General features: G+C 38.3%; 1 protein-coding gene and 1 pseudogene across 2 annotated transcripts in view; one reads left to right on the top strand and one right to left on the bottom strand.

Annotated features, from left to right (window-relative positions):
* The window catches only part of AATF (apoptosis antagonizing transcription factor), a 105,593-nt gene that overhangs the window by 16,581 nt on the left and 65,016 nt on the right, over positions 1-23,996 (bottom strand). For both annotated transcript variants that reach the window (XM_058705455.1, XM_058705456.1), the window contains exons 9-11: positions 18,624-18,691; positions 16,699-16,779; positions 8,685-8,756 (exon numbers count right to left, since the gene is read on the bottom strand). In XM_058705455.1, coding sequence (XP_058561438.1) covers positions 8,685-8,756; positions 16,699-16,779; positions 18,624-18,691 — 221 coding nt within the window. The remainder of the gene's footprint in view (positions 1-8,684; positions 8,757-16,698; positions 16,780-18,623; positions 18,692-23,996) is intronic.
* LOC131498675 (U2 spliceosomal RNA) lies at positions 16,354-16,472 on the top strand (annotated as a pseudogene).

Genomic DNA, 23,996 nt, shown 5'->3' with positions numbered 1-23,996 from the left:
AAAAACAGAAAAAAAACAATGGCAGTTTTCAATCCAGTTTTAAAACTCTGTGGCCCACGTCTCAGGTTTGAACTTGAGAATGTTTCCTTTGTCCTTTCTGACATTACTGGAGGAGGAAGGCCCCAGGCCTCCTATCTCTGTGCTGGACGCCATCTTTAATGATGATGTATGGGGGTCCTTTCCCCTCAGCGCTGCTGGGGGGTCAAACATGTGATGCTGCCCGCCTGAGTATCAACAAGCGAATTATAAACTGTGTCAATCCGAGTTAATGCAAAGCTGTAATCCTCTTTAACAAGAGATCAAATCACTGCTGTGAGTTATGTTCATTCTGTAATCTGATAAGAAAGAGAGGGAGCCTCTAATAAAAGAGTAATGGGAGCCTTTAATGACGCTGGTAAAAGGCAGCACCAGTGAAAATATTGCTCTCGTTCCTGCTGATTAGATCAATGTTGCATATTTGCCTGGACTTGTTTCACCTGTCAGAATAACCTGTGTCTTTTTAGGAGATAAGAAGCCTCAGAGAAAGCATCTGTATCTTAACCATTCTTGCTTGCCAGTTTTTAACCAGCGAAAAATGCTCTGTGGAGGGTACTTCTGGGGTTATTAGCTGATGTGCTCTCAAATGCAGAGCAAACTACACCAGAATATATCACCATGATTCAATGCCAAATTCTCTTAAATAAAGGGGTAAAGTAGGCAAAGGGGAGTCAAAAATGGTCTAAGTAACCTCTGGGTTACCAATTAGGGGGAGAAGAATATCATCAGTAGAGTGGTAGAATGTGCCCATATTTAGGGTGCAGACCCACACACACAAAAATGGCAAGCGGAAGATAAATTGCCTGTACAAATTCTATTATACCAAGACACCTCAAGAACAACGTGGCAGTGATATTGACAAAGCACTTTACAATGCTGGATTACCTTTGTACGTTTCTTTTCTAGAACTCCAAATGTAAAACAATAATGTATTTGGTGCCTAGTTTTCATTAAAGGATCCTCTCCTTGTTTTTTTTTTTTATTTTGTTTTAATGTTTATTATATATATATATATATATGTGTGTGTGTGTGTGCGTGTGTGTGTGTGTGTGTGTGAGACACACATACATACGGCATGAGTTGTGGAGGGGCAGAGAGAGAGGCAGAGACAGAATCCAAAGCTGACTCTAGGCTCTGAGCTGTCACCACAGAGCATGACGTGGGGCTTGAACTCACCAGCTGTGAGATCATGACCTGAGCTGAAGTTGGACACTTAACTGAGATACCCAGGCACCCCTCTTTGTTCTTTTGTAACGCCAGCAAGCTTCATAACAGGAGTAGGGAAAAGCGTTTTTTTATTGTAGGGGAGAAAATGGGGGCTAACATGGAAAATCTTAGTTTCTATTGAGAATTTCCTTAAGTTCTTTGCAAAGGAATGGGGAACCTATAAAGTGTTAACAGTGTTACCACTTTTGTAATAAGAAACAAAGCTTCAAACAACAACAAGAACAACAACAACAACAAGTTTCTCAAGAAAATGCAATAACCTAGCCTTGTAACAGAGGGTACTAGAATTGGGTTTATATAAGAACAGTTGTCTGAAGCAGCAGTTAATGCTGCAAACACCAAGTTTCTTTGGCGCATTCGAGCTGCTAGTTGATGCTGAGACCCCCCCCCCCCCATGCTGACAGCCAGAATGCTCTGTGGAGGGGCACACCATGGCAACAGAGAACATGGCACATGTGGACTCCCTTCCCAAAATGTGAGGTGGCAGCCAGTATGAGGAACATCTCTGGACCTGTCTCTGAATTTGCTTCTCCCTGTTACACCAGCATTTTACCATCTGACCCACATCAACACAACAGAAAAACAAGAATTAACTTCTTTAAAAGTCTGCCTGAGAGGGTCTTTCAAAAACACAGGCAAAATAACCCCAGATGATTATTTCCACAACCTCCAAATTCTTCATTTTGTTGCAACTATAATAAGAGATCATCTGAATTTTTACTTCAGACTCTCTTTGGTCTAACATCACTCCAGGGGATTCACACCACGTAAAGTAAGCTGTTTCTAAAATGTTGATAAGCTCAGAATAACTTTAGTCATCAGAGAGGCTGAACAGCAATCCTGTAAATCATGCAAGTAGCACCCTGACCTGTTCTCAGTGGTAACAATATACTTAGAGGGATTCTCTCCCAAAGAGATACCAAACCTTTTCTCCTCCTTAGCCCATGGATAACCCTGTCGTCTCTACAATATCATATGATACTTTGCCCTCTTAGCAAAGATGACTCAAAGAGCAAACAGTAGCTGCTCTGAGAGCTGAGCTGCCCCGTATCAAGGGCTTGCCAAAGTCAGTGATCATTGTTAGGGTCATAGTAACCTCCTCCTTCCTTGCATGCAAACATGGCATACATTGGCAAAGTGGGATTTCTTTTGTTTTCTCTTGGTACCGGGGATGTTCATCAGGCCTGCAACAGAAACCACCTGCCTACCTCCTAATGTTGTAAAGATCTACTGGAGCAGCACAAATGAAGTATCTCGAGTTACGCGTGACTTTCTAACATAGGAGACACATAAAGGCATAAAAGCACATAAAGGCATTAAATTAGTATACAAAGTTTATCCAGAAAAAATGCCCCCAAAGGAAAATTTGGTAACACAGGGGCATAAACTGGGCTACTTTGCATTTAAAAGGTGTTTTTTTTTAAAAAACATATTGCTTGAAGATAAAAACTGCTAGCACGAGAAAAGAATATGTATCAGCAGAAATTAACTAAGTAGACAACACTACATAGACCACATCACAGGAGACACAAAATGAAGATGCCACTGCCTTTTTAAAGATCCTTTTAAAGATAGCACTTCTTTCTCCACTGAGGGTATTTTAATAGCCAGGGTTAAAGATCTCTTCTATTCTCTCCCTTAATGAGAGCTACGTTCCAGTTTCAATTCAAATTTGACCGAGTGCAAATTATTTTTTAGCTCAAACTGGATGATTTTAGCTCAAATTGGGGATCCAAGGACGGGTAAACAACACTCAGATTCTGCCTCGCTTCTCCTCCAAAAAACCCCCCAAGCATTGGGAAATTCAGGCATATGTGTGGAACAATAAACTGGAACCAAGAAACAAAGAAAAGAGAAGGGGTTCTCTCCCCAGACTTGGCTAAGGTGGGAACCACAGGTGGAGCTGCCTCTGGGAATGAGAAATCAAAGGGCTAGAAAATGTATGTGTGTTTTAGCATGATTAAAAAAGGGGGTGGAGGGTACTAGTCAGGGATGAAAAAGCCAGTTTTATCCACATGGTCCATAGGGCAGAAACCATAAGGGAGAGATCTTCCATTCAGACTTTAATACAGAAACAATCAAGACCTTCCCATTTCTTCTCCATATTATTGATATAATTTTCTGACGGAAAATGTCCTTTTTTCCTGGTGATAAAAAGCAGTGTAAGCTTATTGTAGAAAAATTCCGAACACCATGGAAATACACAGACCAAAAAGTAAATGTGTTTTCTCCTCCTTGCCACCCAGCAACAAATGTGTGGTGCGGCTGCTGTACACTGCGTCAAAGCTTCTTACTTTGTAGTGGAACTTCTATGAGTCCATCCTCATGGCAAAGGACTGGACCAAAACACAAGTACAGAAAACAAAACATTGGGAGTCTCCCTCACCCCTTCCCTCATGCCATTCCTTTCCCAGAGGTAAACACTGTAGATATTATGATGTATGGTCTTGCCAAACATTTCCCTAAGCACTGTAACATTTATATACATGTATGTACATATATGCCTATTTTTATCTTTATTTTTAAAACAAGTGGATGGTGTTACAAGCACGGTTTCTTTTTCCAGTCAACAAAATAACCTGGAAATCCATGACAGCACAATTGGTTTTTTAAAGTATCACTTTTTTTTCTATCACATGTATCTATTTAGTCAAAAAGGCGGAGTCTAGTATAGTATTTTATAGCCTACTTTTCCATTGAACATTATGTTAATACCTACAGCACTACTTTGTCCTTTAAAAGCTCTTTATAATTTCACTGTGATTTATTTAACTAGTTGCTTATTGGTCATTTAGTTTCTTATTTTCCTCCATTATAAACCATGTTGCAACAAACATTTTTATTTTGTTTTGCATTTCCTATTTGTTCTTTTACTGAAATATAGCTGACACACAATGTAAAGATTCTTGATGCAAATATATTTGCCGACTTGCTATTTCCTTAGGTCAATTCCTAGAAGTAGATTTTTCTGGGTCAACAGGTAAGTATACATTTAAAATTCTGAAACACATTGCCAAATGGCCCTCCAAAATGATTTTTGCCAATTACATTCCCGACAACGATATATGAAAGTGTTTCCCCATACCATCCACACTGAGGGTTACCAAGCTTTTAATGTTTTGTAATTTTATAAGGAAAACAATGAAATATCATTTTAACTTGCATTTTTTTTTTTTAAATTTATCCTATGTGTGTGTGTGAGAGAGAGAGAGAGAGAGAGAGAGAGGCAGGCAGGCAGGCAGTGTAAGCAGGGGAGGGGCAGAGAGAGAGGGAGAGAGAATCCCAAGTAGGCTCTGCACTGTTAGCACAGAATACGATCCAGGGCTTGATCTCATGATCCTATGAGATCATGACCTGAGCCAAGATCAACAGTGGGATACTTAACCAACTAAGCCACCCAGGTGCCCCTAATTTGCATTTCTTTGATGAATGAGATTGACAGTCTTTACGTTTTTGAGATTTTTTAAAAATGATTTCTAAGTTTGCTTGTTGACATGCTTTGCCCGTTATTTTACTGGGATATTCTTAGACACTTCTAAAAACTCTTTACATAGTATTTTACATAGTAAAGAAAAATATCATATTTTGAACTTTTCCTTGCCAGTTTGTCATTTACTTACCACTCTGTTTCAAAGTCTTTTTCAATGTGACTTAAGGCAGTCAGATCTATAAATATTTTTCCTTGCAATTTCTGGCCTTGGTGTCATGCTTACAAAGCCCTTTTCTACCTCAAAATCATAAAAAATTCTCTATTCATATATGCACACCAAGAACGACGTATCTGTAACTTAGCAAAACCAAAACTATTCATTTGAGAAAAAGTGGTATACACTGATAATGATATTTTAACAATTATAAAAGTTTCCCATCCTTCAGTATATTTTGTTATGTACAAAGTAAGAGACAAAACAGTACAGTAGCAGAAAGTCTCCAGTTATGGAACTACTCGAAGAAAAACAAAATAGGCCAAGCCATGACTACCTCTTTCTTAAGATAAAGTACAACACCTATTGGCCCTGAGAGTTTGCATACTAGAAGCAGAGAGAGCTAATAACGCAGTTACTCTACCCATAGTCAACCTGGCTTATTCAGACTATGGAGCATGAGCAGTTATGTGGATAAATGCCTCCTATCCCTGGGAAGCACAAAGGGAATGGAGTGTGCTGCAGTAAAAACACATGCTCAGTCGTCCAGCTACAAGACTTTTATTAAATTCCTTATTAAGTGGGCTCAACAAGCTGGAGAACAATGCTGATAATAAGCAGTCAGTCCACAAGAGACAACCTTTTCCCCCCACCAAAACTGAACGCCGGAAGGACTATCACCCAACAAATGTTCCCAACCCCTTCTCCCTTGCCTGTTCTACCTGAAGGAGCAACTTAGCACAGTTCTATCCAATGAGATATAAGAATAAGTTTAGAAGGGATTCTGGGGAAGCTTTTCCCTTTCTTTTCTTTTCTTTTGTTTTTTGTTGTTGTTGTTGTTGTTGTTTACTTTTCTAATAAAAGAAAGTAGGTAAATCTGACATCACTTCTTTCCTCTCTTTTTCCTGCCCTGAACATGTCTGATGGCTGAAACTGTAGCCGCCATCTTGGGACCACAAGAGAAAGACCAAGAGATGCTGGCCCTTATATCATTGAGAAGGGAAAACCACTGGCAGGAATTGCATGCTACACCTACAATTTTTCTGTCAAAAAACAAAACAAAACAAAACAAAAAAAAACCCAAAAACAACCGCTCACTTGCTTATGCCTCTGCAGGCAGGTTTTCAGTTTCTTACAGACAAAGTCCAACATGATCCTAAATAAAAGAGCCATTTTCAAGTAATCTTTGGCTAACATGTGGTTGCAACCCTCAGATATTTTAAGTGAATAAGTAAGATTTAAGAAAACGAAGTGCCCCTGGGATATTAGGTAATTCAAGAAAAATCCCAACTAAGAAGGACAAAAAGTTGATTTCTAAATGATCTAGTAGTAGTACTATATTCAAAAGATGGCACTAATATTTAAACTGGGTTTCACTTTATGCCTGGGGGAATAATGTTTCCTTAAGTGGGTTTGTTTTAGTTTTAAACATCTAGTTTTCTTTTCCTTTGATGTAACTTTTCATGTTGTCTTGACAGGGATTTTAAGTTGCACTCAATTTACTCTGTAATTTTAAAAAACAGACTGGATCCAGAACTAAGCGGAAATAAACAAACAAACAAAAAACCCCAGCCAGCCAGACAAAAGCATTCACTTGCAAAAAGCATAGGCGAGCATGCGAAGTCACAAAGTTCTGACTGGAAATGAATTTAGAACCTTCCATAAGCTCTTTTGTACTTCGGGATACTGAACAAGGGCAAACAAAAAATAAGTAATCACTGTGTTCACGTAAACTTGCCGATCTACTACTTTTCAGGCCAGGAGGGAGAATCTGATGTGGTTTAGTAGCAAACAACACTCTCAAATAAAAAGGTCAAATTTACCTTGAGAAATAAAACTGGCAGACTATTATGTATTTACCCTAGGACTAATAATTTCACTTGGTAAAGATTTATGTTTACAAATGTCAAATTTACAAATTTACAGCAATAATTAAAAATAACTGTCCAACAACTAGTGAATGATTAAATAAGGAACATAAAAATATTATAGTCATTTTAGTGACATGAATATGCTCACAGTATACAAAATATTTAAATGAAAAATTCACAACAGAATATAATTTTAGTTACATTCTAAAGAAAAATAAGAATATACTCGAAGGGAACTCATAAAGACTGAAAGCTGGCCAGCTCAGTCAGCAGAACATATTACTCTTGATTTTGGGGTCATGAGTTCAAGCCCCAATTTGGGTAGAGAGATTACTTTAAAATAAATAAATAAATAAATAAATAAATAAATAAATAAATAAATAAATGAAATGTTTAAGAAAATTAAAAAAAAAAAAAGACTGAAAGGAAATATTCAAAGATGCTACAGTGGCTCCCTCCTGCATGTGTACATACTTACATACACACATTTCCTAGCTGCCTATGCTGAGAGAACCTAGCAACAGTGAAACCCAGTGACAATAAACACCCTTAGCACACAGATCTTGGTTTCTAAATACCACAATCTACAAAAAAGAATCAGGGTTCCTTGGAGAAAGACAGACTCCAGGGTTGGAACAGGGAAAGTATAAGACAAGCCTAGAATATCCTGTTAGAAAGTAAGAATGTACTCAAGGAATGGGGATATTTCAAAAGGACAAAAGCCAGCTTGTAAGGGCTTCATTAATGCTGAACAATTTTAAAACAAAATAAATGATAGTAATAGATTATAATTCACTGAATAAAAAAAAAGCAGGAGTTCATACTAATATAATGAATGACAAATAAATGAAAGAGAAGGGATATGGCTAAATAAGCAATATTATAAACATATTATAATGTAGAATGCCAACTAATAAATATAGAAGGAATTATTCTCTAAAAAATGGCTAATTATTAATTGTTATATTATGAGGATACATTTCTTGGATATATTTCTATTTTGTTTCAGTTTTATAAAATGAGCATGTACTTCTTTTGTAAAAATACTAAGGAAATCCTCAATGGCAGTCTGAACAAACACAACTTAATACACATCTCTAGAGCAGTATCAAGCCATTTTAAAAAAGGAGAGCAGGAGCGCCTGGGTGGCTCAGTCGGTTAAGCGTCTGACTTAGGCTCAGGTCATGATCTTACGGCTTATAGGTTTGAGTCCTGTGTCAGGCTCTGTGCTGACAGCTCAGAGCCTGGAGCCTGCTTCAGATTCTGTGTCTCCCTCTCTCTCTCTCTCAAAAATAAATAAACATTAAAAAAAAATTTTTTTAGGGGCCCCTGGGTGGCTCAGTCGGTTAAGCGTCTGACTTCGGCTCAGGTCATGATCTCACGGTCCGTGAGTTCGAGCCCCGTGTTGAGCTCTGTGCTGACAGCTCAGAGCCTGGAGCCTGCTTCAGATTCTGTGTCTCCCTCTCTCTCTGACCCTCCCCCGTTCATGCTCTGTTTCTGTCTCAAAAAACAAATAAAACATTAAAAAAAAAATTTAAAAAAAAAATTTTTTTTAAAGGAGAGCATATGCACAAAACCCACAAACACAGAGCAAGTACAAGTGCTGTCCTGACCCGTCTGTCTGTCCTAGAGAAAAACCCAGATGTCCTAGGCAGGTAGCTAAAGTTAAAAACAAAATAGCGAAAACAAACAAAAACCCACCAGAGGCAGCACTGATATTTACAGAAATTTTGTTTTGGTTTTACAGTAATTATGGGGTGAAGAGATGTGACAAGGACCCTTGCTATGATGCCAATGACAAATGGTTAACTGATAAGAAGAAATGGAGAGAGCGACAGGCTGTAGAACAGGTCAATATCAGGCTGTCATGGAGCCATTTGAGACACATAATTAATCTATTACTCACCTGGCATCATCATTCATTGTAGTTTGGTCAATAGGTGCCATGAAGCTTAGTAGCTTGCTAAGGACGTGAAACCTAAATAAAGCAGGAAACAAACAGGCAGCAACATTAGTAACTATTAACCTAGAAAAGGAAACACATTCTATGAGCTAACAAACTCCAGAACTGACCACAGAAGCATTTGGCTCCAGAATGAAAATAGGGAACAATTCATTGGCACATACTAATCACAACTGTATTTCCCTCTAGTTCTTTTATATTACAGGAGAAGTCTGATAAAAGCACATTGTAAATGACAGTAGTTCAACACAGATTCATTTACATCACAGTCCCCAGAAAGAGTAGACACACTTACGCTCTTGAGCAATATACTAATCCTCAAACATTACTCCAGACAGAAGACAATAAGGACTTGAGTACCCCGTTTTCCTCCTCTAAGTATATCCTCATCATTTTCGGTATCATTACTAGTAGTTACTAGTGTAGGTAGTAGTACAACACCCAAGTTACAATGCCTCACCACCACCATCACTCACTAGCACTAGTTCCCTGAGTCAGAGAAGGCTTCTAGAATTCCACACCATCTCTACTTACTAGACCCAGTTTTTCATTTCCCCCATCCTTAAATGAAGGATTATATCTGAGTACATAACAAGTTTGATCCCTAGATCTTCCAAGTCATGGTGTTATGGAAATTTAAATAATATCACTTCCACTTCCCACCAACAGGAAAAAAGGGTATTTTTGTATGGAGTGCTTCGAGATCCTCCAGCGAAAGGAGCCGAACAACTATATGGCCTTATACAGACCAAATTATACAGAAGAGAATTAAAAGCAGCTAGCCCTTTCTGTTCATTATAATAGAAGAGGATGTACGACAATATGCATATTATAAAATTCTAACCAAAAAACTCTACTTGGGGGGCATTTGGCTGGCTCAGTCGGTAGATGTGATTCTTGATCTCGGGGTTGTAAGTTCGAGCCCCACATCGGGTGTAGAGATCACTTTAAAAAAATCTTTTAAAAAACCCACAAAATTTTACTTGAACAGAACACTATCCACAAACAAAAATATGATATTTTCGTGTACATAATATTAGCTTTACAGTGTTAAAAATATTTTTACACGTATCAAATAATTTGATTCTTTACAGTACCACCCACAGCTGAGCCTCCCAAATTTCATTCTTTTTTTAACAAATGAATTTTACAAGAATAATAGTAACGAGATTTCCTTCATTACAAGAGTAATAGAAAATGTATAAATTCACGGGGCGCCTGGGTGGCGCAGTCGGTTAAGCGTCCGACTTCAGCCAGGTCACGATCTCGCGGTCCGTGAGTTCGAGCCCCGCGTCAGGCTCTGGGCTGATGGCTCGGAGCCTGGAGCCTGTTTCCGATTCTGTGTCTCCCTCTCTCTCTGCCCCTCCCCCGTTCATGCTCTGTCTCTCTCTGTCCCAAAAATAAATTAAAAATGTTGAAAAAAAAAATTAAAAAAAAAAAAAAAAGAAAATGTATAAATTCATTATAGAAAATATGGAAAAAAAACCAATGAAGCACACACAAAATGTATAGTTCCTCCACCTACAGACAGTTGTTAACATTTTGATTAGTTATGTTTGTTTTTCATAGTGACGCAGTTATTTACCCACACACATACACACACATAAATTTTGTAACTTCTTTTTTTAACTTAGCATTGTAAACATTGTCCCATAACAATATCAGAATAGCTGAATACAATTCCAGGAGTGGAAATACTATAATACATTTTTGAACACGTATATGCTCCCAATTCTTCATGTTTCATAAGATGCAAAAACAAAATCTCTATGTATATCTGTTTTTTTAAATGTTTGCCACCTCCTAATTATAAAAAGTAATATATAATTCTTACAAAAAGAATCCAAATACAGAAATGTATAGAAAACTGACAAGCCTCCTTCAGCCTTACACCCCAGAAATAAACACTATTAATTAAAACTGTTAAGTATGGCTGTAGAATTTTCTATATATAAGACAAAAATAAACTTAACACGGTTTTCACATAAAAGGGAGGTTGTAATATACTTGATATTCTGCATTATGCTTTTTCCCACTGAACCTTGCCATATTCTATTCTTTTCCATAGTTGTAAAACATTCCATTGTTAATATAATTTATTTAATCTCCTATTGATGGGCATTTACATACACTGCCCCCCTTTAAAAACCATACTAAATAGTGTTAAAGTGAAAATTCTTATACATTAATTATTGTATGTTTGTTCACATAAATTTCCTTCGGGCAGATTTTGAGATGTGAAATTGCTGGTGAATCAGAAGGTATATACATAGTGAAAGCTGAAACACGGAGCCAAAATACCCTCCAAAAGGTTATGTTAATATATGAGACTATAAACACTCACAACACCTTTTAAGTAATAAAGCATAAGTACTATTAATAAATGCATTTTAATGTCTTTAGGCTTCACCAAACTTTGGTGTCCATCTGAAAACATGAATACTGTTCTTGGCTGTATCCAAAGAGAGGTTTAATTCACTCTCTGGACAAAGACTATGATGAACTCTACTCCACAGTTGTATTGTCGAATCCAGTAGTCACTGGCCACATGCAGTTACTTAAGCACTCGAAACATGGCTAGTCTGACTGCTGCAAATGGGCCTAAATGAGAAAAGTGCACCAGATTTTGAAGACTTGAGATGGAAAAAAGAATATAAAATATACCATTAATAATTTTAAAGTAATAAATTAATAAATTGTTGAAATACTGAGTAATAATATTTTTGATATTGGGTTAAATGAAATATATTATTAAGCTTAAGTCCATCTCATTCTTTTTACTTTTTAAATGTGGCCACTAGAACATTTAACATTATATATGTAATACATATTCTTATTGGATGATACTGCTCTGTGGAATACTTTTACATTTTAATACAGTATATTCAATAACTATTAACAGCATGATGAAAGACAGACTTTAAGAAGTAATCACATTAAAGACGATTTAATAATGTGTACTTAATGCAATAGATTTCATCTAATCTCAGTGCTGCTGAGGATGGATGCATGTTTTAGTATTAAAAACACCTTTTAACAACCATACCAAGAAAAGACAAATGTAATTTTACTGCAGAAGAACAGACAAACACAGTAAGACATCCTGTTATTAAAGGCCTGAGTTTAATTTATTTACACTAGGAATTCTGATTAAATCATGATCAGATCTACTTACATATAATGCTCAGTAAAAGTACTGATAATCGATAATTACAATTATTTTCCCAAACCAAAATATTCCTTTTTTAAAAATAAGTTACTTTCTAGCACCCAACTAACAAGTTGCCACGTCCAGTCTGACAAGGCTGATGCCACTGACCTGCTATCATTTAAACTGATGTTTTCACAAGTTAATGTTCATCTTTGCTATAACATTTCTGGAAATCTTCTCTCTCCAACTCTATCACAAACAAAAGAGAAAACTTGCTCACTAATGGACCCAGTATCGGTGATGACAGCTGGGACACCTACCAGCTCTTCTTGAGGTCTAATTTAAGGAAGTTATTTATAATATTCCCATGCGGCCTGGGCCACATGTTTAATCCTTTGGGCCAGAATGCTAATGTAGCCATTGCGTCATTTTAGTGCCCGTATAGGCCAGTGTGTCCTGCCCAGAGAAAGAAAACAGGCCACAGGTTAGAAGCATGGGCTCTGTGGAGCGCCTGGGTGGCTTAGTCGGAGTAAGTGTCCAACTCTTGATTTCGGCTCAGGTCATGATCTCATGGTTTGTGAGATGGAGCCCCACATCAGGCTCTGCACTGACAGCATGGAGTCTGCTTGGGATTCTCTCTCCCTGTCTCTGCCTCTTCCTTGCTTGCATGTGTGTACACACTCTCTCAAAACAAAAGACAGATAGAAGCATGGGCTCTGCAATTAGACCAATTAACTCAAACCCCAATTTGCTACTTACCAGCTCTGTATGGGCCATGTGAGTTACCTTCTCTAAGCACTTTACAGAAATTAGCTCATCTAATCTGATAACACCCTCCAAGATGCGATTTTTATTAATATACTCATTTCACAGATGAGGAAACTGAAGCACAGAGATGTGAACTGACTTGCCCAAGGTCTCCAGGTTGGTAAGTAGAAGACTCAGTTCAATCTGACAGTCTAGCTCTACAGTCTGTGTTTTTTGTTCTCTCTGCACATAAACTGCATAGCAGTACCTGACAGTGAGTTTTACAAATGCTGGTTATCACTATTGCTATTAATAAAGAACACTCTCTGATTCTGACCACATCCTTCATATTCCTGGTCACAGGAAAGCAAGATGAATATGGATGCTAAAACTACAAGACAATGCAAAACATATGACCTTTTTTTAAATGTTTTAATTCAATAATTAATTTGTATTAATTTTAGACTTATAGAAAGATTGCAGGAGTGCCTGAGTGGCACAGTTGGTTAAGCATCTAACTTCGGCTCGGGTCATGATCTTGTGGTTTGTGAGTTCGAGCCCTATGTCTGTCAGCACAGAGCCTGCTTTGGCTCCTCTGTTCCCCCCTCTCTCTGCCCCTCCCACGTGCACTCTTCCTCTCTTTCTCTTTCTCAAAAATAAATTTAAAAACATTAAAAAAAAAAAAAGAAAGACTGCAAAAATAGTAGAGAGTTTACGCATTCCCTCACCCACCTTCCTCTGTTAACAATTTACATAAACATAGTGGATTATCAAAATCAGGAAATTAGCATTGATACAATACTACTACCCAAATTACACAGCTTATTCAAATTTCTATTTATCTGAGAGTCTTTTTTCTTTCCCAGGATCTAATTTAAGACCCCAAATTGCACATACTTGCAACGTCTCCTTAGTCTCCTTCACTCTATAAGAGTTCCTCAGTCTTCCTTTGTTTTTCAGTGACTCACTACAGTCTACAGAATAAAGTCCGAATTCTTAGCATGGTCATGACCTAGCACTCAGCTACTCATACAGCCTCCTTCATCTCCTGCCATTCCCCCATATTCACTTTAAGTTCCTGTCAAAATAAATTAAATTACAGCTCCTAAAATGGTATGTACACTCTCAAGTCTGTGTTTTTGCAAATGGTACTCTCTTTGGCCTTTCACTAGGCTAACTCTCCTAGCGTGCTCAGTGTGAAATGTGGATGGTATCTTACAGGAAGTCTTCCTGAGCAGCCTACATCTCCCCATGGGCAATGGGGTGACCACTACACCAGGGATCCACCAACAGCATCACTGTCCACTTATTGCTTGCCATCCTCTCCTGAGGACATACTCCTTCAGGGCAGAATGGGTTTTACCTGGCACCTCATATGGTTCCTAGAACTTCAGAAGGAATCCTTTTTATATTTTAATTAACCACTTCTTACATTTTAATGTTTAACCTGGTTTATTAAATAGAATATCTGTCTCCCACTTGTCTGTTGCCAGAATAAGATTGTCAATGTCTCTGGATTTATGGGGATGTGTAAATCTAAATCACTATCAAAATGCTATGAAACCAGATCTACATACTTGCAACTCTAATGAACAGTTTAACGAGATGAGTCTATTAACATACAAAAAATGGTTGCTATTAAAATAAGATCCTGGTTTTTTTCTTTCAACTTAATAAATAATAACTGTGATAAGTATATTTTGATTTGGGAAACAAAAGACTCATGTTCTTCTAAGTTATTTGCCATGCTAGAAAAGTACTCGGTTCTCTAACACTCACCCGGACTTCTTACTCTGTGCTATGTTTACGTTATAGCCATTCCTTCTTACCTAGTGAGCATGTTAATTTTAATGACATAATCATCCAAAAAACATTTCTGGCTGACTAATGTCTACAAGGAATTACAATAGATAGATACGGTTGGAATTGTCTTAAAGAATAAGGGAGCACAATTCTTGCTCTCAAGGGGCGCATACATATAGGTACTTGCCCCAATATAAAATTCATAACAGTAATGTAGAAAAGAGATTTTCTCCTCTCTCAATTCTTCTAATGACTGTATATTTGCAACAGCAATACCAATAGGTAAGTACAAGAGAAACCAAAGAAATTAATACTTTCGAATGCTTTCTACATACCAGACATTTACACGATTTAAAAAAAAAAATTTTTTTTAATGTTTATTTTTGAGAGAGAGACAGAGAGAGACAGAGAGACACAGAGACAGAGAGCAAGAGCAAGCATGAGTGGGGGAGGGGGAGAGAGAGAGGGAGACACAGAATCCAAAGCAGGCTCCAAGCTATGAGCTGTTAGCACAGAGCCCAACATGGGTCTTGAACTCATGGACTGTGAGATCATGACCTGAGCTTAAGTCGGATGCTTAACCAACTGAGCCACCCAGGCGTCCCTATAAAGTAGGGATTATTATCTCTACTTAGTAAATAAGAAAAGTGAGGTCCAGAGAATAAAGAACAACCAAAATTGTGTGGCCAGACAAAGCCAGAATTTGAACCCAACTCCCAGGATTCTGGGTTCCTCCCACTAGAGAACATTTATAGCCTCATAAAGCTACAGTTTTAAAAGCACGGTACTGGAAGAATGCCTGGATGGCTCAGTCAGGTGAGCGTCTGACTCTGGATTTCAGCTCAGGTCATAATCTCACATTCTTGAGATTGAGCCCCACGTCGGGCTCCACGCTGAGTGTGGAGCCTGCTTGGGATTCTCTTTCTCCCTCCCTTCTGCCCTGCCCGTTCCCCCCTTCACTCACATCCTTGCTTCTCTCAAAAAACAAAGAAATAAAAGCACAGTACTGGAGAAAAATCTGATCTACGTTAAAGAGTAAGTCTGGCTCTCTAGTCCATGTTCTTGGAATCATCCCACTAAAAACAAACCTGGAGAAGTACGAAGACTTGGAAATTCTGACATATTAAAAAAGCTAAACAAACTGTAAAATAGAACCTGAAATTTAAGAAAGTGACTTTGAATAAAAAGATGATGAAAAGCTGCTTTGTGCTTCTGCAAAGTTAAAGAGAACTACATATTTCCTGGTGAGTTTAACTTAAATTAACAGGTTAATTAAAGTAGTTGTGAAAAAAAATAAAGTAGTTGTGAAATCTGCTTCTCTGAAGTTATTTAAAAATGAGATAGATCCACATTTGTCTAAAGGCAATCCAATGACAGGCAGGCTCTAATAAGGATATGGGATTAGCTATCTGTCTAAATTGTCCTAACACAGTGAGTTTAAGATTTTTCTTCCATGTGCACCCCAATTACAAGAAGTTTCTTTGACATGCAGGCTTTGTAAGAATATTACATAGCAGGCGTATAATATCATGTATCTGTGTACACACACACACACACACACAAACTCACACACACAGGATTGAGGGGTTTCCTATAGTCAGAAATATGTTTTCTCATAAAAATTGTATTTCTCGGCGCCTGGCTGGCTCAGTCAGCTGAGCATGTGACTCTTGATCTCAGGGTCATGAGTTTGAGCCTCACTCTGGGTGTAGTGATTGCTGAAAAATAAAATCTTAAAAAAAATTATATTTCTCATCTCATTTAAGCACATTGTTAACATTCTCTGGAATCTTCGTTTATATATTCTTTGCATAGTGTATACATGTATGACATCATGAAAATGGACCAATTCTATTCTAAATAAGCATCCAAAGTAAAATTGTTAAATTGTTCTATAGAAATCGCTTTTTAATCGCTTCTCGGCCTTTTGGCTAAGATCAAGTGTAGAAATCGCTTTTTAAATATAAGACAATTTCAACTATCCTATCTTGTTTTCTTATTTCTCTTTCAGGAAAAGGCAGGCATTATTTAACCCATCCCTTCACAACAGCAAAAAGGAACAGAAACTATAGTCTTAGAGTATGGTATTAGAGTGAGAAAAATTGAGCCTCATGAAAAGCCACCAGGATTGTTTTAGTTATTTTTCTGATCCTTAAAAACAGAATCATCAGAAGAAATAGAGAAATGATATAACAGCCTTTAAAATACAAAAGATGTAATGTAACATGTGAAAATTTGTTCTACAAAGTAACTCACCGAAGTTTCCTTCCTTTGCTGGCTTTCCTATCTACTTTCTTGTGGATTTTGCTTCGCAATTTCTGGATCGCAAGCCACTGCCTGGGAAATTCACAAGCAATGTTATGCATCATCACAAACACAAATAGTTATACCTATTGACAAATTGGAATTTTTCTCACTAACAACCTTGCAGAAAGAAATCATCAACCTACATCAAGTTCCTCAAGATAGTCTGGGGCCAAAGTGACTAATCAATTGAAGAGGATTTGTGCAATGGTAAAAAAACAAATGGCAGCTGGGAAATTCTACAGCGAATTTGGTTAACAATGCTCCTTAGTGTCTAGAGTTGCTGTGACAAGCACTAAATCCAGCAGTCTGCAGGAAAACCCATCAAACTGGGTATAGCTGCTTGGGTTTGCTTTCAGTGTTTTAGCTGCACAGCATGTTCTATTACTATTACTGCAACTGCTATTCAGCCTGAATACACGAATTCTTCAATTTTCCCTTTGTTAATGCCCGTGTGTTTTTTCTTGCACTTTCCAATTTTTGCTAATTTTTTAGAATTATCCACTACTGACACTAGTTTTACAGCCATTTTGTTTATTTAACTTTCATTTCACCTGTGGTATTTAAGAATGTGCTGCTGAGAGGTAAGGGTTCTTTCCCTCCCATATAATCTCAATATGACTTGTCACACTTACAAAAAAGTGAACAGTAATACTTTACTATCAAATATGGAGTCAGTCTTCAAATTTCCCAGATCATCTCAATTTTACAGTTAGTCTGTTCAAATCATGGCCCAATATTCACATATTCTATAGTCCTTTTAGATTAAAAGGAATTAATCTTTCAAAAAAAGGATACTGGACTAAGAAAATCTTCATAGATTCCTCACATGAACAAATTCCTCACATGAACAAATGTAAAAAAAAGGAGAAGCAGCAGCAGCTAAGTCATCTTACCTGATTTATACAACGGAAACTCAACATCAGAAAAAAATAATCTAGGGAAATCCAATTACTGTAATCTTAATATAATCTTAATTACCATAATCTATTTTATTGTAAAGTCAGATAAATGTACAATATAATCACCACTTAAATGCAATTTGCTGTATCACATTAAATTTATAGTGAGCAGCTCTCTATAGCCTTCCAGAGATACACAAAATATCAACAATATCCTACCCCTAAAACTCAAAGAATGTTTTACTCAAATAAAATTATTTCATCAACACAAATTTTTCATTGCATTCTCAAAATGCTGCTCTGCCCAGAATCCCATCCTGGCACTTGCAGCTTTTGTTTCCTTTCATACTTTTGCAAATTATAGCTCACGGCTATTTAAATGTACACTATTCATTAGGTAGCACTCTAAATGCCCTTTTTATTTTCCAACCACAGGATGAAGCATACACACAAGAGCCTTCCTTCACTACTTTACATTCTACCCTGACATCTGGGTAATGCTGCCACGTTCCATTTCTAATTGTGCCGAAGCTTTTACTGAAGGGGTGGAGGTCTAAATTAGGGCAGACTCAAACAAAGCAGATTCAACTATGAGCAAGGAACCTGTTGTGCACAGTGTCACGTTCTGAGGGCCGAGAGCACACATTTGGGTGGTTACTTTTTATCCACTGGTCAGAGGTTGATACAGATACAATCACCGCCCAAATCAGAGAGCAAAGGGCATAAGGAGGACTCTGAAAAACACACTCTAAAACAAATGCATATAGGTGTTTTATAATCTCTCATTCAAACTGCACTTAAGGCAGGGTAGGGTAAACAGGATTTCCATGCTTTGTCTCTCTAGCTCTTATTATCTTGCTTAACTTTTATAGTTACAGGGCCGATCACTGCCTTTGAGGCAGAATTAAAGGGACTGAAAGAGAGAAACTATTATATAGGGCTGCTTGCATGAATAGAAAGCCGTATCTAAATTACCTTCCCATGGCCACTTGATCATTGGGATCCAAGGAGCTGGTCTTTCGTTCTATGAGTTCTCGAAGGAGCTTGTGGAAAAAGGAAAGCAACTGATTTATTTATCATCTCCCAGCACCAACTGACTTTAAAAGGGCATAGTAGGGGGGCGCCTGGGTGGCTTGGTCGGTTAAGCGTCTGACTTCGGCTCAGGTCATGATCTCACAGTCCGTGAGTTCGAGCCCCGCGTCGGGCTCTGTGCTGACAGCTCAGAGCCTGGAGCCTGTTTCAGATTCTGTGTCTCCCTCTCTCTCTGCTCCTCCCCTGTTCATGCTCTGTCTCTCTCTGTCTCAAAAATAAATAAATGTTAAAAAAAAAATAAAAACAAAACAAAACAAAACAAAAAAAAGGGCATAGTAGGAATTCTGAATGGCATAGTGACTGCTCTAAAACTACAATCAATAAGGGACAACCCAGTGGCAAGAGCATGACTGAATTTCCATTAACCCTTTCATATTTATATATCTTTAAAAAGGTGGCTATATTGGGGCGCCTGGGTGGCGCAGTCGGTTAAGCGTCCGACTTCAGCCAGGTCACGATCTTGCGGTCTGTGAGTTCGAGCCCCGCGTCGGGCTCTGGGCTGATGGCTCGGAGCCTGGAGCCTGTTTCCGATTCTGTGTCTCCCTCTCTCTCTGCCCCTCCCCCGCTCATGCTCTGTCTCTCTCTGTCCCAAAAATAAATAAAAAACGTTGAAAAAAAAAAAATTTAAAAAAATTAAAAAAAAAAAAAAGGTGGCTATAGCAATAGCTGAGAACAGAAGTCCATTTGGAAGACTTATTGTACTGCAGTTCATTTCAAAAGGATCAATGAGTGTGCAACATTCCCTTCATTGTTTTTATGATTAGTTTTGTCCATCTCATCGATACTGATGGAGAATCTTTAAAAGGTCAGGTGGAAAAGGCTGTATGGCAAAAAGGAAAATGCATCAGCTTCTCACCAATAGGATAATGGTACATGGTTAACTTCTGACCTATAACCTCCAACAGCCAGGAAGGTCATCCTCAGGCTAAAGCCTTTATTAAATGTAATTAAAAGCGTGAACTTCATTCTCTTGCTTTCCATGGCTGGTACTCCACCATGCTTACCATGAAGCGATTCAACCACATATGACACTCACACATTCACGGCCATGACAATTATAAGAGGGAACCTAACGAAAGTCACACGTGTGTACTGCAAATATGGGAGAACCAGTCTCTCGTCCCATACAGTGAGCTCCATGAGAACTCTACATTACTCTCCTACTCTCCGCTTAGTCCTGGGCAGTCTACTGCATCTGACCCGAGTGTAAACCTGTAACTTTCACACAGACTTAAGAATCTGCATTGGATCTTAAAGTCCTACTAGGTGAAGAGGAGTAATGTTTAAAAGTTAAACATTAGGGGTGCCTGGCAGGCTCAGTCGCTAGAGCATGTGACTCTTGATCTCAGGGGCATGAGTTCAAGCCCCAGGTTGGGCGTGTAGCCTGCTCAAAAATGAAGAAAGGTTAAACATTAAGGGAGGACAGTTTTAAATTACTATTAAAAAAAATCTAGATATCATCTCTCCTATACAAGTGCTATGTGTAGGGAAATAGCAACAGAGATTAAAATCCCAAAAGTCTTCTGAGAGAAATCTAAGCGAAGACACTAATATAATCCTGCTAATCATCTGTCAATAATATAGGTTTGACTTTACAATGTGTTTCTTCACCAAAAAAGGTCATTATTTTGTAGGTGAGGCATGGTAGCAATACAGATATTTCACCAAGTTAAACAGCTGAAGTCTGTGGGAGGGTAAAGAAGGAGGAATAAATTCCTATGAAAGTAGTTCACTCTCTAATTTTCATTTGTTTATGTAAGTAGGCACTAGAAGAAGTAAAACAAATTTATAGAAATGTTCATTTCCATATAAGATGAATCTTTATTGCAAAAGGGAAAAGGATATCTCAATCGCAATTAAAAAACCTCCTGTGATGCTTTTTCATTTGCTTATTTTGGACATTATTACTACAGCAATTACGTTTAAAAATGTGGGGACCAGAGGCCACTGGTTTATTATCACTAGAAAACAGCAAGCTATTTCTCTACCCTGTTTATCTGATTGATTCCCAACATCTTTCTGGCAGCCAATCTATCAGTTTATCTCTCCTACTTCATCACAGTCACTTCTGGCAGCTAAATACAAGATCCAAATCCAGTGTTACACAGACATACGACACAGTAAACCTATGTAGCACTGCTACTCTGTAAACGGCTGCCCTGAAGGCTAAGCCAAAATGGGCTTCTGGTTCCTAGTCAATATTCTGTCAGAAGCAAGGTGGTGGGGGTAGAGGGGGAGAGGTTAATAATAAAACCAGAAGAAGGAGAAGAAAAAGAATAGAAAGAAAACACTAAGAAAGGAAGGGAAATAACGGAATGACTGCATCTCATTGCCCTTACCTTGTTCCGGCCACAGAAGAGATTATAACAACTGTTCCTGGTTTTCCTAATCGTCTCTGATCCCTTGAGACTGGGGCTGTCATGGCCACTGGGAGCAAGTGCTCATGGAAGGCTGCCCCAGCACAACAGGGGTGATCCTCTGGAAGAAAGCCCCATATGCCCTTCCCGAAGGCTGGAAATTGAAGCTGCACAACCACAGTGGATCTATTACATTTGCAGTGGTCTCTGCAATTCAAACACCACGTTGGTGCAGCATTTCTTTCAAGCACTCTGTGTACTTTCCATATTCTGGGCTGCATTTTCACTACCCAAGTGCCCTGCACAGCTGTTCTTAGCCATTCATGACAAGGAAGATGATTTTACTGGTCAATCTGGCCAAGTCTAGTTTATTCAGTCTGGTGTTTCAGAAGATCCTGTTGTGTGCAAGGTAGGAATAAGAAAGTAGCGAGAAAATACAAGTGAACAAACCATTCCCATGGTGCTTGCTATTTCCCACAGCTGACGCAATCACTGGGTTTTAATTTAATTAGGAAAACTGCTTTCGAAGAAGTTGCTGAAAAATTAAGCTTTAGGAATATTGCTGAAGAATTTAATTTTGCCTCTCAGTTCAATTTTTGTAGCTTAACTTTATGAATAAACTTCCCCATTAAAATACAGGTTTCTGTTACAGTTATTGGAGCTTTTTATTTCAACAATAATGACACAATATTTGTAATTTTCTTTGTGACTAGGAAAATGGGGACATGCATGAAATATTTTTGTCCCAGTCTGTTTTAATTCCAGAGTCAGCTCACAAAAGTTTGATTGTTTCTCTAGTTCTAGGGGAAAATCACAGATGTAGTTAGGTTTCCAGGTCAGCCCACAAAAACCTATTTAACCTGTAACAACATACATGAGAAATAGCCCTGATAGTGCTGTTCAGCATCTAATCAGCATTTATAATACTTTGTCTAGAAAAATGCATGCCAGAATCAGTTAAAAATGGCAGACTGAACACATTAGTTTATCTCTTCTCCCTTCTCAACCCCTCTAAAAGACAGGAGAGGAATAAAACAAATGTATTAACCCATGAGAAAGAAGAGGAAGGGAGAGTTAATGAGAGCAGATTTTCATAAATTTTTCAGAGACAGTCAGGAGATGGAAGAGTAGAAGGTAGTTATCACCAAAGTGCCCAGAGGGAATAAGAGGTGAGGGTGGAACTAATTAGGCCCATAGAATCCCCAGGAGGAGGCACAGTGGCAGAAGTGGGAGGGACGGTGCCACTGGGCCCTGACTATCCCTCTCACGTGGAGAAAAGTTTTCTTCTCTGGAAAAAATGAGCCCCAGAAGCTCCAGATGTAAGGCTATGAGGTAGCAAAGGCTGGGATGCAGAAGGGAAAGGTGATGCCCATCTTCTGCCTCATTCCCTGACCCTACACACAGAATGCCGGCACCCAGACACAAAACCTCCCAGGCAGGAGAGTGGGGGGGGAGGGGCGGGTCCTCCCTGGGAGAAACTGATCCCTCCTCTCCCCAGAAAATCACATCTCCAAGTTCTGCCATTTGAAGACAATTCCAAACAGGAGGTTTGTTCACAGTATAGCTCAGGTTTCAGAGACACTTGGAATGTCTTACTAAATATGAAGAGAGTTAAGGATCACTGGCATCTGAGGAAAGGCTCAGACAGAGACCAAAATAGGACGGAAAAAAGGGGACACAACAAAGCAATGTGGAAAACAAAAGAAACCTAAGGAAAGGAAGAAGAATAGACACTGTCGGAGAAGTGAAAGAAGATACATTTCCCTAAGAACAGGAGGCTATGAGAAAAGAGTAAAATAAGAAATTCAACACGAAACAAAAAAAATTTAAATTGCAAAGAACTGGAAGATAAATGTGCAAAAATCTTTCAGATCTGAAACAAAAAGGCAAAAAGATAACATCCTCCTGCTTATTTGTGTTTTTGGCGTGTTTTTTTTCCCCTTGCTTGTATGTAAGAGAAGAAAAAAATTTAGAGGACAATCCAGAATGTCAAACATCTGACTTTGTTAAGGCTAGGAGAACATAATTAAAGAAACGGTAATGACAATTTCCCAAATTGAAGGACAGGAATGAGCCTGCAAAAATCTAGTACAATGACTGAAAAAAGACCTTTCCCAAGACACATCATCATGAAATGTGGAACACTGGAAGTAAAGAGAAGATCCTAAATGCTTACAGAAAAAATAGGTCACATATAAAGAGGGTGACCACATGTCCCAGTTTACCCCAGAGAGTCCTGGGTTTATGCCTGTTGTCCTAGTATTCTTTCAGGCTAGCACCTCAAATGTCCCAGTTTTGACAATAAATTATACAGTCACCCTACATATTAAGGAATGAAAACTAAATGGGATTAGACATTTCAACAGCAATAGCAGGTATGGAAGGATTGCAGAGCAATGCCTTCAAAATTCTGAGGAAAATCACTTTCAACCTCAAAATTCCATCCACAAAGTATTACCAAGTATGAAAGTTACATGGAGACATTTTCACACATGCAAGAACTCAACAATTTTCTTTCCACACACTCTTCCACAGGAAGATGTGCTCGAGTAAAATGAGCATGTAACAGCAAGAAAGGGAAAGACAGGAGACGTCAGAAAATAGGTCTAACTCAGGAAAGCAGCAAAGGCAGGTCCCAAGACTACTGATGGCAGGGGCCCAGAGAGCAACCATTCCAAAAAGAACAGAGTCCAGAGAGCTCTAGAAATAAGGTCTCCAGGGAAAAGGGTGGGTGGGTGGGGGAATAATAGGTTAGTTTATGTATTCAAGGCATTTATTTGGTGTATGTGGGGTGGAAACAGATACACAGAACACAAAGTCTATTTTTAAAAACAGGCCTTATTATTCTAGGAAAAAACAAGCATGTAAGGAAATATAATCATAGTACATGTGAACATTT

The sequence above is a fragment of the Neofelis nebulosa genome, chromosome 16 (assembly GCF_028018385.1).
Source record: "Neofelis nebulosa isolate mNeoNeb1 chromosome 16, mNeoNeb1.pri, whole genome shotgun sequence".
In the NCBI taxonomy this organism is placed as follows: Eukaryota; Metazoa; Chordata; class Mammalia; order Carnivora; family Felidae; genus Neofelis; species Neofelis nebulosa.
This window is presented reverse-complemented; position numbering and strand designations above follow the sequence as displayed.